This window comes from Pollachius pollachius (assembly GCF_949987615.1).
Source record: "Pollachius pollachius genome assembly, chromosome: 3".
NCBI classification, from domain to species: domain Eukaryota; kingdom Metazoa; phylum Chordata; class Actinopteri; order Gadiformes; family Gadidae; genus Pollachius; species Pollachius pollachius.
This window is the reverse complement of record NC_136936.1, coordinates 31,163,116-31,178,851: the sequence shown is the minus strand read 5'-3', so window position 1 is coordinate 31,178,851 and position 15,736 is coordinate 31,163,116. Positions and strand designations below refer to the sequence as shown.

Below are 15,736 nucleotides of genomic sequence, written 5' to 3'. Positions count from 1 at the left end.
CAGAGTTTTGTTTCCGAGGCAAACAGGGCCACGGTTGTGACGCAAGGAGCTGGTTAATTTATCACCTTAACTCACACACACGCACATACACGTTTCATGTTCTTGAATGCTTGAATCGGCGGAAGTGGTTGCGTAGGAAACCTACACAGACGCATCCACACAGCGTTTCTTTATTCAGTCTGTGACTATGATGCCTCATCACGGAAAAAATTGTCTTTGCATGGTATTATATTGTCATTAAATGAAGATATAAACGTATCATTATACCAATTTAATAGTCTACATTATACCTTTAATATGATTTCAATATTATGCTTTACATTTCCATACACTTCAATTGAATGGCCCTCAGTTAGACTGTTTAAAATGGCATTTTGAATTTGTAACCAAATCGGGATATTTATTGGAATTCCCCATAAATATCGTGTCAATAAATCTTTCCATATTGCCGAGGCCTAGCTGGATGTGTCAGAAGTAATGTTTCATGCAAACCACGTCAGCGATTTCTCTTCCCTTGCTAATTTTAGCTGTTAGTGTGATGAATTGGGCGTTTCTGATAGTGTTCTGCAGTGCCTCTGAAGGGGCTGTAGTATACACACAGGGCTGGGTCTTAAATCCTACAAAGGCTGACATTGCGCTCATTGGGCAGAGCTGCTAATAGCTTGCTGCGGATCAGCACAATTTCATAAGGGGGATTTGGATAATGATCACATGCACATAAGCAGTGTGTACCACGAGCTGATCCTGCTCGGACTCTTGTGGACGTTTCTAACTTCAGAACCCTGGGCGGTGGTGTTCTCCATGGCTAGGTTTGGACCCATCAGCGTGCTAAGACCGGAGGCAGGGCTGCTGCCTGTCAGGGCGTCCGGGCGCTGTGGACCGTATACTGCTCTTTAAATTGCCCAGTAAGCTGCTCTGGGATTATACCTGACACTGCTAACACGCCCAAATGGAAATATATGCATTCATCTAAATCCCTAATCCTATCAAGTGAAAACCACAACAAGCTGCCGAGTTGTTTTTGGAGGGCGAGGGGCTCAGTGGCTTAGCTTATAAGAACCCCCCGCACCTCAGCCCGTGCAGCCTGACGGGCGGCAAAACATATTTTAGGTCTTCTCCTTCTTCAGTTGTTCCAGAGTAGCATCTAAACCCTTTGAAGGAGCTGGCAGAAAGGCTTTGATCTGCAGACCAGCCTCCAGGCCTGTGGGGGGGGGGGGGGATGCATTTCTTGCCTTTGGATTATGACATTTTTACGGTGATCATTTTTGCTTTTCTACATCATCGAGAGGATTCTATTGTTTTCTAGAATGGTTGTCTGCTAAATTAAATCAGAGAGAGGCGTACGTTTCTCTGTCCGGCGTAATGCTCCTTGATCAATACTCCATACTCCAGCTGGATTCTGTATGAATGTGATGATGAAGACATTCCTTCTGCATTATGTAGGCTTCAATAAAGGAGGAAAAACATTTCTATACTTGGGAAGATATAGACTCATCCTGGGTTCACGACACAGTATATTTGCTAATAGAGCAGACAGACCCCAGGACATCAAACACAACTGCAGTTTTACGAGGACCAGCTAACTATAGTTGGTTGCTAAGGAACCAGCTATCCGGATAGGCCTATCTTTACCAAAACTAAAGTGCTAATTATAAGTTATTAAAGTAGTTATCTTCTGTTAACTTTCTCTCTATGCCAAGACAACCTTTGGAAAAATTATTCTTTTTTAGTAGTTAGAACATTCTTGAGCCTGCCTCCCCATGTCTAGTGAGTTTACCTACCTAATACCCCACAGTCATGCATTCTCGGTTACACTGTCAGGGAAGGGTTAATAATTAGGGGACAGTGGAGCTCTTGTGTTCCTATAACCTACATACCCAATATTTGCCATGTTTGGTAACTTCTTTGAGTGCACAAACACTCCATTGTGCCAAGTACAATCAACACACACATTCACACAACACTAACTTCTCAAATACTGTCATTCTTTAATGAGTAGAGAGAGACACATGCTCTTTGATAGCAGCTCGTATAAACATGGTCTATTATGGTATAGTTAATGATCGATCAGTTCTGTTGGAGGAAATTTTGCTTTTCACGCTCTCTAAACTGCTGATTTTAGTTGCCAGACACTCGCAATTTGTGACACACATATCTCTTAACGTCTAATATCCTTAAGCAAAGTGGTATTGGAATAGATAATATGATGACGTGTATTAAGAAAAAATATATACGGAATATACAGTATGTTAATCCTATAAATTCATCATCTATACACATTCAATGTCATAATTGCTGGATTGACAGTGTGGGCGGCCATCTTGAGAAAGAGCATTCTTTGGCCAGTGTTGTGTCGTCCATACCCCTGAGCACTTAAAGACTGTTGCCCGTTAGTAAAGACCCGAGGTTGATGGTTGACCTTGTCTATGTTGAGATGTGAATCAGCCATGATGTTTGGTCGCTCACCTCCCCCCCCCCCCACAAGGAGGATTCGCTAATCCTTCCTTTGCAAAGCATAGGAACCACCCTGTTGATTTCTCGATTAAGAAATCGACAGTTTGGATTCTGTGTTTGCAACCCAGTGTATGGTCAGAGTCTGAAAAGCTGTACTGTATGTACGTTCATGCAAACGGATCCGAGCTCTTTATTTATATTCAGAAGAATTGAGCTGCCCTTCCTGCACCGACCAGACCCTCTTATTCAGAGAACATCTCCACTCTGATCTGGAGTCCTGAGTCCTGAGCCTCCCAGTGGCCTGTCATCCCGACATCCAATGCAAGGATTTGTTGGTTTGCGGGAACAATTTAAGAGAGAGACCTAGCGAGGGCGGTTTGTGTGCACCCACTTGTGTTCGACAAACCAAGATACAGCTCTGGGAGAAGCTAAAGTTTGAAATAGGCCGTGAAGGTCTCACCAGCCCCCCAATTTAGAAACGCATTTCCACTGCAAGAGGGAGTTGAACATCAATCGTGCATGAGTTACATCTCCAACAGGTCAGCATTAGCCTGGGGTCTGAACTATACAAATCCTTTCACGATTTCACTGTCTCAGGAAGGTCAGGTGGTCAGATAACGACACATGTTGTCTGTTGCTCCTGGTACTTCAAGCAACCATTTTAGTCTCTCTCTCTGTCCCTCTCTCCCTGTGTGTCTCTCCCTGTCCCTCTGTCTTTCTCCAGGAGGCTGCGGGAAGGGGGTATTCTGAGGAAGATGCTGGGGTCAGAGCGCGGCGTCGTGGAGGAGTGGCTCTCAGAATTCAAGGTAACCTGTCAAAATTATAATCCAGTGTGAGCAATACATTTATTTGGGAAAATATGCCAATTCTTCTGTGTACGTTATAGCTGTTGTTATAACTGCTGGCTGACTGCCATACCAATCTGTCCAATGGACTTTCATTGTTTTCAACTATTTATATGAAACCTGTGATGCAGGAGGAAGGGAACTGCAGCATACACATGATGGCACAACAGGAGGAGAGGTGTGTCTGTGTCTTTGGCTGGGGGTGCTTGTGTGTGTGTGTGTGTGTGTGTGTGTGTGTGTGTGTGTGTTGCTCTGACCGAGCACACAGTGTTCACCCCTAAGCCAATAGGAGTTCACGTTTGTATTTTTAGGCAAGGGATGCCAATGAACATCCAATGAACACAGCAGTTTGCGTTGCCTGGATCCAACTGTGATTACATCCCGGTCATAAGCTGTTCTTCAGATAATGAACTTTCACATATGTGTGACTCAACATTGCAATTGACCACAATATATATTATCACATCACAACACACTCCTACTCTTTCCCCTTGAGTGGGGGACTCTTCTGTCCACAGTGACTGGACTGGAGTGTGGTGTGTGGAAGGCTGAGGAGGCCTCTGGGACCCACAAACTTCCAGCTGTGTGTTGACTGCACTGTCGTGATGCTGTTGTCGTCCTTTCAGACCTTGCCAGAAACCTGCATCCCCAGCTACGCAGGCAGCCTGCACCTGAAGAAGACCCTGGTGCCAGCGCTGTACTGGGTCATCCAAGACCCCAACAATGAGGTGACACACACAAGCACACATTCATCAACATCCAAACACACACACACACACACATTCATACGCATGCACATGCACACACACATTCACATGCACTGTTGGCTCAGGAAAGAGCTTTGTGATTGAGGGGATATCACGGTCCAGGCCATCCAAGTCCTCTCCGGTGATTCCAGCAACACTGATTGGCTGATGCTAACCCTATCGCATGCATGGGTTGAGCCAACATGGGAGGGACTCTTGAGTCCATCATCATTGGTTATGTTGGCAGTGTCCACATGTGGGCATGTGTGTCTTTGTGTATGTGTGAGTCACTAAACAATGAAGGACGCTGTAGGCCCTGACTTTATCTGTGAGTTGTGTGACGCCGGCCTGCGAGTCATGTGACGTGGGCCTGCGAGACATGTGACGTCGGCCTGCGAGTCATGTGACGCTGGGCAGGGGTAAGGGTCAAAGCAAGTTAACGTAACTGCACACAATGAGGTCGGTTTTGTGTATCGCCAAACGTGCAGACAGACTTCCCATCCAGACGGAGGAGGGGAGGGCAGCATGATGTTGCCTGCATCTCGCCCGCTGTCTGCCTATTTCCCCGGCAAACATGTCTCCATGCTCTCCAGTGACTGGACTATTTTAGTCCAAGGGAAAAATAAATAAAAGGTCACAGCGTCTGCGCCGCCAGCCTATAGGCGCCCAATGAAACGCTACTTCAATTTCTGTCGTGTGTGTGTGTGTGTGTGTGTGTGTGTGTGTGTGTGTGTGTGTGTGTGTGTGTGTGTGTGTGTGTGTGTGTGTGTGTGTGTGTGTGTGTGTGTGTGTGTGTGTGTTGATTTTTAATCCATTTGTGTAGGTAAAGGTGGCTGCATGCTGCCTGGCACACAGCAGTGTGTGCTTGGCTGAAGCCTCTTGTCCTCTCCCCAAGCTAGATGAAAGTGTGTGCTGTTACTCATCGGCGGGTCGACAGTGTTGTGTGGGCCGACCCAGTACTGCCTGCTCACCCCCTCAGTCAGACCCCCACCATAATGCTCACTGCTCTCTTGCTCTCTCTCACTCGATTGCTGTCTCTGTCTTTCGGTCCCTCTCAATGGCTCTTCTCTGCGTCTCCCCATCTGTTATCTCGTTCTCTTTCCAACCACTCTCCCTCTTCTCCGCTTCTCTCACTCTCTCTCACTGGCTCCACCTCACTCTCTATCTCTCCCTCCACTCTCCCCCCATGGTGTCTCTTATTTATCGTCCTCTCTGACGTACACATAACAGTCATTAGCAGAAGGCCCTCCGACCACACACACACACCCGTCCACCGTGACGCAGATCTGTGAACCCACACCAGCATCTGTGTTATGAAGTCAACACAAGTCCCAGCATATCACTGCTGGTCCACTGGAAACCAGCAGTGATGGAGAGTCACTCACTGCTGGTCTACTTGAAACCAGCAGTGATGGAGAGTCACTCACTCCTGGAGACGGGGAGGGAGTCAGGGAGGGAGGAAGACTGGGAGGGAGTCGGGAGTGAGTCGGGGAGGGAGGGAGATGGGTAGGGAGACTGGGCCAGAGGGAGATTGGGTAGGAAGGAGTCGGGAGGAAGGGAGACTGGGAGGGAGGAAGTCGGGGAGGGAGGAAGACGGGGAGGGAGGATGTCTGGGACGGGGACCACACTGGTGGTCTGTACACAATCACAAACTAACCCCTGTGTAAACAATGTGCAGTGGCCTGAGCTCAGTGTCATTCTCCTTCTCATTCATTGCAAACATATTCATAACTATTGCCTCCAATGACTGACCACGCACACCTTTTACTATGACTTTGGCCTTGCCCTCATCAAACATCCATGAGCCTTTATATATTGTAATCTCCACACACAGCGTTGACGTTCTTCAATGTACGATCCCCTCCCCAGCTGCTGGAGCCTGTGTGCCACCAGCTGTTCGAGCTATACCGGAGCACAGAGGACCGCCTTCGTCGCTTCACCCTGCAGTTCCTGCCCGAGCTGGTCTGGGTGTACCTGCGCGTCACGGCCAGCAGGGACCGCCAGAGCAACGGCTGCATCGAGGCCCTCCTGCTGGGAATGTACAACCTGGTGGGTGCCCCCCCTCGGGCCTGGGTCAGAACTCATTGAAAAGGCCTTTTTTAAGGAGAAGAGCTGGTCCTCTAAGGGAAGGGGGCTGAAGGCCTTTGTTAATGGTCTCATGGCATGAAAATTTCACTTTATGAGGTTTTCTAACATTAATGAGTTCCCCTAGCCTGCCTATGGTCCCCCAGTAGCTAGAAATGGCGTTAGGTGTAAAACAAGCACTAGGTATCCTGCTCTGCCTTTGAAAAAAACAAAGCTCAGACGCGCTGTTTTGGAATTTTCCCCGTATGCCGTCATAAAGGGACATGTTACCTCCCCTTCTCTGCTTTGCCCGCCCAGAGAATTTTGCCCGCCAATGAGACAATGAGCTACGACTGTTATATACTTCTTTGTTATTTGGATAACCGTTCTGCTGTTGGTGTAATGGCGCAATAATGGCGCAAATAGTCAAATCAGGCCTACTCTTGATTTGTAAAACTCAATAAAAAAATCTGGGACTAGCATTGGGCCTATTTTTGCCCTCAATGACTGAAGCTATTGGTTGTAATTTGGCTATGTTTATTTTCAGCTACAATTGTTATAAGAAAAATTAAGAAAAAATACCAAAAGTGATGCCATTTAAAATGCATCATACTCTGAATCATTCACTAACATCATTTCCACAATATCAAACAGAATGGTCAGTGTAACAAACAATTAAAAGAACAAGAACGTTATTTCTCTAACTTTTTAGCCTAACTTTTACCCTAACTTTTTGAATGGGCTGTAAGCCTAACATTGTTTAAGGCAAATGTGGATGTTAATGGATGTTTCAGAATGTTGGTCATGGTGTTAAACGAATTAAGATTGAGGGACTTCATTTATAGATCAAATCAATCCTCCTCGCGGGCTCCGCAGCTCGGCTGCAGGTTCCGCAGCATGGCCGCGGGCTCCGCAACTCGGCCGTGGGCAGCCCGGCCGCAGGCTCCCACGTCAGCCCTGCCTGGCCGCGGGCTCCGCAGCCCGGCCACGGGCTCCGCGCTTCAGAAAGGCCAATACAACCAAACAGAGCTGCACTGTACCGCAACGAACAGTAGCACACCGCTCTGTGGAAACGAGGCGTACGACTGAGCGGGTTCGTTGGTTCTCGTAGCCTAGACTTGAGAGGATAACCCCTCCCTCCAGGCTGCTCCACTGCTAGGGCTCCTGCTTATTAGTTCAAAGCGCAGCCATGCGCTATGAACAGACGTACGCGGGATCCAAATCCCTTAGCTAGTCACACCCACTCAGAGGAGGACTTTCCTCCTCTCTCCCATTGAACCCCATTTTATTCACCGGCAGCCAACACTTTCGGGGAAATTAATGGGAGTCAATGGAGGCTGAGGGAGGAACGTCCTCCCTGAAGTAATTGTCAATAGGCGATAGGGGGTGCTAATGTCCCTTCACCGAGGGAAACAAACATTACATATACAAAGGCATTAAAGTAGTCATATTTAAGGGCATTAATTCATAAGTAGTCTGGGAAATCTATTTTTTTTTTATTCTGAACAATGTTAAGGAGGATCTTCCTCCCTCTCCTCACTGGAGAAGTCTCCACAGAACTACATGTAGACAAGAGATAGATTGCTAATTAGCAGAGAATTGCACTTTCCAGCCATTTCAGTGGAGGAATTGGACTCCCAAAGCAATGTTAAAAAAAGGATAAAAGGAGCAAGTAAGTTGCATATTAATTAAGTCTTTCGGCCTGTAGCATATAAGCAAAATGAAGCAACTGTCCCATATTTCTAACTGTAATTGAAGTAGACATTGAGACTCACAAAAAAATTACGCTATAGGACAGTGATCATGATTTGTCTCAATATCAGAATAACAACAATGGGTCAAATAGCAATGGCTGGTGGAATGGCCTTAAAGTAGGTCTGTATATGCAGTGTAAGCTTGTCCAGGCCCTGCAAGTCAGGATGTAGGCTATGAATCTGAATGAGGAGTCGGTAATAGGTAGTGGCCATCCCCAAAATGCACCAGAATACAGGAAATCAAATCTGCAGTCTGACTTTACTTCAGTCCTGACTCCTCTCCTCCCAGTCTAGTATACTTTACTTCATTCCTGACTCCTCTCCTCCCAGTCTGGTAGACTTTACTTCAGACCTGACTCCTCTCCTCCCAGTCTGGTAGACTTTACTTCAGACCTGACTCCTCTCCTCCCAGTCTGGTAGACTTTACTTCAGACCTGACTCCTCTCCTCCCAGTCTGGTAGACTTTACTTCAGTCCTGACTCCTCTCCTCCCAGTCTGGTAGACTTAACTTCAGTCCTGATTCCTCCTACCCGGTCCACGCCTCCACTCTCAAAAACTATCCAGAACTGAAGATCCCCGATCATCAATATAAAGGAGTGTGATGCGATGCAAAGAGCCTTCACTTACTCCGATTAGACTTTTTCCTCCTGCTCCTCTCTCCCCCTTTCCCCTCTCCCATCCTCTTCCTCTCCTTCGTCATTCACATCAATTTCCTGTTTTTTGTGTTTCAGGAGATTGTGGACAAAGATGGCAACAGCAGGCTCCTCTCCTTCACCATCCCGTCGCTGTCCAAGCCCTCGGTGTACCACGAGGTGAGGCTCCCGTCTGTCCCTCCGCCTGTCCGTCCGTCTGCTCGTCTGAATCACAAACTCAAAGGAAGATTGTTGGGTTTTCTGTCAACATGGTTTGCAAGCATGATGGGTATTGGGTCTGAATAGTTAAGCGTACACGGTAGAAGAGGCTCTGAACTTGCCAAGGTGCAAAGTTCAACCTCAATGGAAACTATTATGTAAGTCGTTTTCTCTTAACGCCCTTCTTGTCTTCCAGATTCTCTCTTCGCTGTCTTGCTGAGGTTTCCCTAATCTTCTCATCCATGTATCAGTCTTCATATCTTCTGCATTGCTGCAGTGTCTGTATCTAATTATCCCACTCTTCTAACCTCATTCATTCCTCACCCTTCATCTCGATGACCATCAAGGGAATGAGCTCCTCATCAAGGGAGTGAGCTCCTCATCAAGGGAATGAGCTCCTCATCAGGGAATGAGCTCCTCATCAAGGGTTAGGGTCTGCCCCCGCTGGGACATGGCTCTGTGTCCGTCTGTCTGTCCGTCTGTCAGTCTCTGTGTCCATCTGTCCTTCTTTCCGTCTCTCTCTGTCCGTTTGTCCGTCTCAGGGTCTGTCTGTCTCTCTGTCCGTCTGTCTGTCTCTGTGTCTGTCTGTCTGTCTCTGTGTCCGTCTCTGTGTCTGTCCATCCGTCTTGGTGCCTGGGCTTTGGTGTCCAGTCTCTCTGGATTTGGTCAAACCCATCCAAGTGGCTTTGGTTCCCTCTTCAATTATTCACTGAGCAGACAAAGCCCTGATCTTCACAGTTGGATGTGTGGATTATCTTCTTCAATCGCCAAGCACCACTTTGTTTCTGCTCTCTCTCTCCCTGTCCCTCTCTCCCTCTCTCCCTCCATTTAAAAGAACCACTGGTTCCCCCTCAGACATCAAATTGCAGAATCTTAATGTGCCTTTCATCTGGTCAAGGGAAGGGAACCTGGGGAATAAGCAAATATCCTAATTGGTTTGTGTGTGTGCAGCCCTCCAGCCTGGGTCCCATGGCGCTGACGGAGGGGGCCCTGTGTCAGCATGACCTGATCCGGGTGGTGTACAGTGGAGTCCACCCACAGAGAGAGACCTTCACTGCACAGAACAGGTACCCCCACCCCAAGAGAGAGACCTTCACCGCACAGGACAGGTACCTGCCCACCCCCCCACCCCCAGAGAGAGACCTTCACCGCACACAACAGGTACCCCCCAGCCCAAAGATAATAATGTTATTAATAAAATCCCATCCTATGACTGATACACTCTTAAACACAAACCCCCTCCCCAGTGGACATGAACACCGTCAGTGAGGATGAACACCGTCAGTGAGGATGAACACCGTCAGTGAGGATGAACACCGTCAGTGAGGATGAACACCGTCAGTAAGCATTAAAGGTCCCATGGCATGCCACCAGGTGTGGTGTGATTAGCTGTTTTGGAAATCTGCCCCTTATGACATCACAGGTGGGTGTGTCCACCTAGAAGTGTGACGGATAGATGAGCAATGTTTGCTACAGTCCACTGGGTAGGCTGGTAGACTGATCTATCAAGCACACATCTAGGTGGACATGCTCACCTGAGATCATAAGGGGCAGATTTCCAAAACGGCTTGTAATGGCTAATCACACCACACCTGGTGGCATGCCATGGGACCTTTAACACAGTCAGTAAGCATAAACACTGTCAGTGAGCATTAATATCGTCAGTGAACATTAACAGTGTCCGTAAGCATTAACACCGTCAGAAAGGATGAATACCCTTAGTGAGCATTAACACCGTCAGTGAACATTAACACTGTCGGTAAGTGATTGATGAGACCATTAGTTAGGGTTATAAGTGTTCATTAACTGTTAGACTCAGTCTGGCTTGGCTTACCTAGAGAACACCTCTTAGTAACTGGTTGGATTACAGTTAGAGGGTTTAAAACAAACCTGCTTTGCAGGACCAATCAGAAGTCTTCAGGGCGGCCCTTCATGTTCATAGGTTGTGGGTTAAAAAATATTACCAATCCTGTGGACTGAGGACACGCATTCAAAAAGGAATAAAATAAGTGAACTCTCTCCTAGTCACAAAGTTGTGAGAGTCGTATGTCAGAGTTCCACCTTGACATTCAAACAACTCACTTTTAAGTGAGAAATAGAGATGTTTGGTAGGTGGCAAGATTTCCAATGGTCCGGTGTCCACAATAATGAGCTGTTAGTTTTAATGACTGCACTTAAATTAATCGAGTGTAATTAAGTGTTGGCAGTGGTTCTTAAGAAAATAGATGAAATCTATTCACTAGCTACACGTTGGTGTTAATAAGAAACCTTTAAGAAGTTAGAATCCCAGCCCTCACCTATAAAAGCTTTTCGGGCTTGACATCTGTCCACCATGGAGCAGTCCTCAGCTCAATCAATAAGTTAAAGAAGTAAGTCAAATTAATAGTGGGTTTTGCTAGTCTTTTTTGCAAGTATTGTGCTAGTAGCAGCAGACTGGTCGGCTCTCCTGGAGAGAGCCATCCAACACTTCACAGTTAATAAATTGCCAAAGTGATTCTGGATAATTGTGTAGAGTGCTTATGCTCCGGCTGCTACAATTTCATCTGATTAGAAGTATTGACAAAAGAAAATGCTGACCGGGCCTCGCGGTGGATCTCAGATAAACACCTCGGACATGCACGGAAAAAGCCTTCACGTCACGTGACCATGCAGTCTTCCTTTGGAACAATTGAGTTTACTATTGCTGTTTAGAAGTTATTCAGCAGACTCATCTCAGAGCCACTCTGATGTGAATTCAGATCAGTAAGCAGCAGGTGGGGCTAGAGATGTTTCCCAAAGCTTCAGACCCCAGGGATCAAACCAACAACCATGGGTCTGTAAACGAGGTAGCTCGGTGTGTCCTGGCTCCGGGGCGTGGGAGTTGGAGACTTGTGTGCTGGACATATTACCAAAACCTTTTGGGATGAAAAGTGATGAAAAGGTCTTCTAAATGTTTATCCCAGCAGTCTGCCTGATGATGTGTAGATTGTCCATCCCTGACGTCAGACTCCCCCCAGCCCTCCCTGCCGGTCGCATGGTGTGTGACTGTGTCTCTGTCTCCAGGTTCGAGGTGCTGTGTTTCCTCATGCTCTGCTACAACTCGGCCGTGGTGTACATGCCCCTGTCCTCCTACCAGTCGGCCTGCCGCATGACTTCACGGTACGTACAACACGCGCAGGCACACATGCACACACATGCACACGTATGCAGGGGCCAAGGCTTCTGGGTAATGTCGTTTCAGTTCGAATCAGTAATTTCATTGAATATTAGAGTTTTGTCGACTTCCGCCTAGGGCTGGGCGATATATCGATATTTGAAATATATTGATATTTTTTCGAAAGAGACGCTATCGTCAACATCGATATAGTTTAATTTTCGTTGAAAGTACAGCATATTTTATCCCAATAACGGCAGTTTCGAACCGCGACTGCCGCCTGCTATTTCGTAACTCTGCTTATCTCTCTCCCGCTCTGCCTCCGGCTCACACAAACGGCCCGGCCCCCCTTCCAATCATGTCACTTTTTTAAATGCCCTACAGAGCGAAAGATGGCGGCGCAGAGGAGCTTGTATGTAAGCAGAAGACAAATGGCTCCATAGTATGGAAATGTTTTGGGTACAAGGTGTCTGACGAATGACAGAATCAGGTTTTTTGTAGAGAGTGCTCCAAATCTGTCGCAACTAAAGGTTTGAGTACGACCAACCTCTTCCATCACTTGCAGCAGCACAACGTGCTCAAAAATGCGTGCAGCAACCCAAAATCTTAAGCTGTCTCGACATTAATTATTTTTTATTCAGATAAGGCAGTACAGCAATTGTCGCAAAATGATTCCAGACTCCCAGACAACCGCCGGGGTGTCCGGCGGGTGTTCGCGATTCAATTCTGTGCTTCAGATTGATGAGGAAGTGGAAGAACCAGAGACGTCAGAGAAATATTAATAATATAATTATTATTAATATATAATAAGATTCATAATATTCCAGAGGCGCAGACAGCTTTTGGCCATGATAGTATATATTATATTGTAATGTTCTCAAATACGAGGCGGAGGCAGTGTCTAGTCCACGGTTTATTCAACCATCAAATTGTATTCAATTCCGAACGGTAGGAATAGTAAGGGTAAATCCAAACGGTAGGTAGGTAGGCTATAGTAATAACGGTAACTCCCCCCTCCACCCCATCAGTAAGGCAGGTTAACGAGCACAGCGACGCAGGCAGGCTGGAAATGAGAGCACAGCGGCACCACCAATGTAGAATGACGAGTTGGAGCGCGGCAACAGCAACTATGTTATTGCGTCAACAAATATCGATATTTATCTTATATCGATATTCTGCTTGAAGATATCGAGATATGACTTTTGGTCCATATCGCCCAGCCCTACTTCCACCCCGCCTCAGGCTCTCCTCTTTAGCGAGACAAATTACTAGAATCCCTCCGTCTCCCCCAGAGTCGCGCTGAGCTCTAGTGAAGACCTCTTAATGACGAGCCATTTCAACGATGCCTTCCTCAACTGTCAAAAGGGGGCCAGACCCCACATGCTCTGTAGGCCTGGTACTGTTGTCTGGGACCGCCTGCAGACCGTTATGTCTAGACAGATGCACAGACACCCACCGAGCGTTCAGCGCCCCACTGTTTGAGAGCAGAGCCCCCTCCTAAAGGAATTCTGGTGGCCTTTGATCTCATTATGATTTCGGGATCTCGGCCCCCCTGCGTCTCATCTGATCCTCCATGTTCCTTTCGGGTGTTGCTGTGGTTCCCACTATGGTTTGCATTATTCCTGCTCGCTGTCAATGGACTCTTCATCTACAGCATTTTCTTTTGTAAACAATGTGACAAAGGAACTCCACCATTGTCTGACCTCAATCGATCTCCGCTTTTACTATGAAATGTACTTCTTCTTCTCTGAGCATGTGTGTTTGATATGTGCGAAGACATGTGCACATTGACTAATGGAAGCCGTTCTCATTGTGTGTGTGTGTGTGTGTGTGTGTGTGTGTGTGTGTGTGTGTTTGTGTCCTTAGGTTGTGTGTGTGTGGGTTCCCACGGCAGCAGCAGAAGTCGTGGAGAGAGCCGTGTAACCGCGTGCTGCTGGACCCGGAGTTCATGGTTCAGATGCTGACCGCCGTCTACCACGCCATGTACGTATCTATCCCATAATACTACAGGTCATACTCAGAAAAATAGTTAGCACGATATTAAATGAACTTTTTATATTGTGCAAAAGTTCATTTATTTCAGTAATTCAACTTAAAAGGTCATGCTAATACATTATGTAGACTCATTACATGCAAAGTGAGATATTCTAAGCCTTTATTTGTTATAATTTTGAAGTTTATGGCTTACAGTTTATGAAAACCCAAAATTCAAAATCTCAGAAAATTAGAATATTACATGAAATCAATAAAAAAAGGATTTTAAATAAAGAAATGTTGGCCCTATGAAAAGTATAATCATGCATATGTACTCAGTACTTGGTTTGGGCCCCTTTTGCATGAATTACTACCTTAATGCGGCCTGGCATGGATGCTATCAGCCTGTGGCACTGCTGAGGTGTTATGGATGACCAGGATGCTTCAATAGCGGCCTTCAGCTCTTTGGCATTGTTTGGTCACATGTCTTTCATCTTTCTCTTGCCAATGCCCAATAGATTCTCTATGGGGTTCAGGTCAGGCGAGTTTGCTGGCCAATCAAGGACAGTAATCCCATGGTCATTGAACCAGATTTTTGTAGTTTTGGCAGTGTGGGCAAGTGCTAAGTCCTGCTGGAAAATGAAGTCAGAATCCCCATAAAGATGGTCCGCTGAAGAAAGCATGAAGTGCTCTAAAATGTCCTGGTAGACGGCTGCGTTGACTCTGGTCTTAATAAAGCACAGTGGACCAACACCAGCAGATGACATGGCTCCCCAAACCAACACAGACTGGAAACTTCACACTGGACTTCAAGTATCTTGCATTCTGTGCCTCTCCAATCTTTCTCCAGACTCTGGGACCTTGGTTTCCAAATGAGATGCAAAATTTGCTCTCATCCGAAAAGAGGACTTTGGACCATTGAGCAACAGACCAGTTATTTTTTTCTTTAGCCCAGGTAAGACGCTTCTGACGTTGTTTTTCGTTCAGGAGCGGCTTGACAAGAGGAGTACGACATTTAAAGCCCTTTTCACATATTTGTCTGTGTGTGGTGGCTCTTGATGCACTCACCTCAGCCTCAGTCCGGTCCTTGTTAAGCTCTCCAACACTTTTGAAAGGCCTTTTATGCACAATCCTCTCCAGGCTGCGGTCATCCCTGCGGCTTGTGCACCTTTTTCTTCCACACTTTGCCCTTCCACTTAACTTTCTATTAATATGCTTTGATACAGCACTTTGCGAACATCCAACTTATTTTGCCATTACCTTCTGAGGCTTTCCCTCCTTGTGGAAGGTGTCAATGATGGTTTTCTGCACAACTGTCAGGTCAGCAGTCTTCCCCATGATTGTGAATCCTACTGAAGCAGGCTGAGAGACCATTTAAAGGCTCAGGGACTCTTTTCAGATGTTTTGGATTAATTAGCTGATTACAATGTGACACTTTGAGCCTACAATATGGAACCTTTTCAAAATATTCTAATTTTCTGAGATTTTGAATTTGGGGCTTTCATAAATTGTGACCAATATTCTTCAAAATTATAACAAATAAAGGCTTGGAATATCTCACTTTGCATGTAATGAGTCTACATAATGTATTAGTTTGGCCTTTTAAGTTTAATTACTGAAATAAATGAACTTTTGCACAATATTCTAATTTTCCGAGTATGACCTGTATATAGCACCATCTACGTATCTATCCCATACTACTATATAACACCATCTACGTATCTATACAGTAATTCTATATCACACCAGGTACCTATCTTTACCATAATGCATTTTCACATGTCATTTATCGATCAAATATAAATCACACCAGACACAAAATGTTTATAAAATATATATTTATATGATGTACGCCACTGAAGTTAAAATTCAGAGTTCAGAGTGACTCTCCTCTGGTAGGGGAGGAGCTATAAGG

At 46.1% G+C, this 15,736-nt stretch overlaps 1 protein-coding gene across 2 annotated transcripts in view; it reads left to right on the top strand.

Annotated features, from left to right (window-relative positions):
• The window catches only part of LOC307072844 (hyccin 2), a 66,301-nt gene that overhangs the window by 26,943 nt on the left and 23,622 nt on the right, over nucleotides 1-15,736 (top strand). For both annotated transcript variants that reach the window (XM_079732364.1, XM_079732363.1), the window contains exons 2-8: nucleotides 3,179-3,260; nucleotides 3,926-4,027; nucleotides 5,915-6,094; nucleotides 8,595-8,675; nucleotides 9,666-9,781; nucleotides 11,757-11,852; nucleotides 13,714-13,830. In XM_079732364.1, coding sequence (XP_079588490.1) covers nucleotides 3,210-3,260; nucleotides 3,926-4,027; nucleotides 5,915-6,094; nucleotides 8,595-8,675; nucleotides 9,666-9,781; nucleotides 11,757-11,852; nucleotides 13,714-13,830 — 743 coding nt within the window. In that variant the 5' untranslated portion in view covers nucleotides 3,179-3,209. The remainder of the gene's footprint in view (nucleotides 1-3,178; nucleotides 3,261-3,925; nucleotides 4,028-5,914; nucleotides 6,095-8,594; nucleotides 8,676-9,665; nucleotides 9,782-11,756; nucleotides 11,853-13,713; nucleotides 13,831-15,736) is intronic.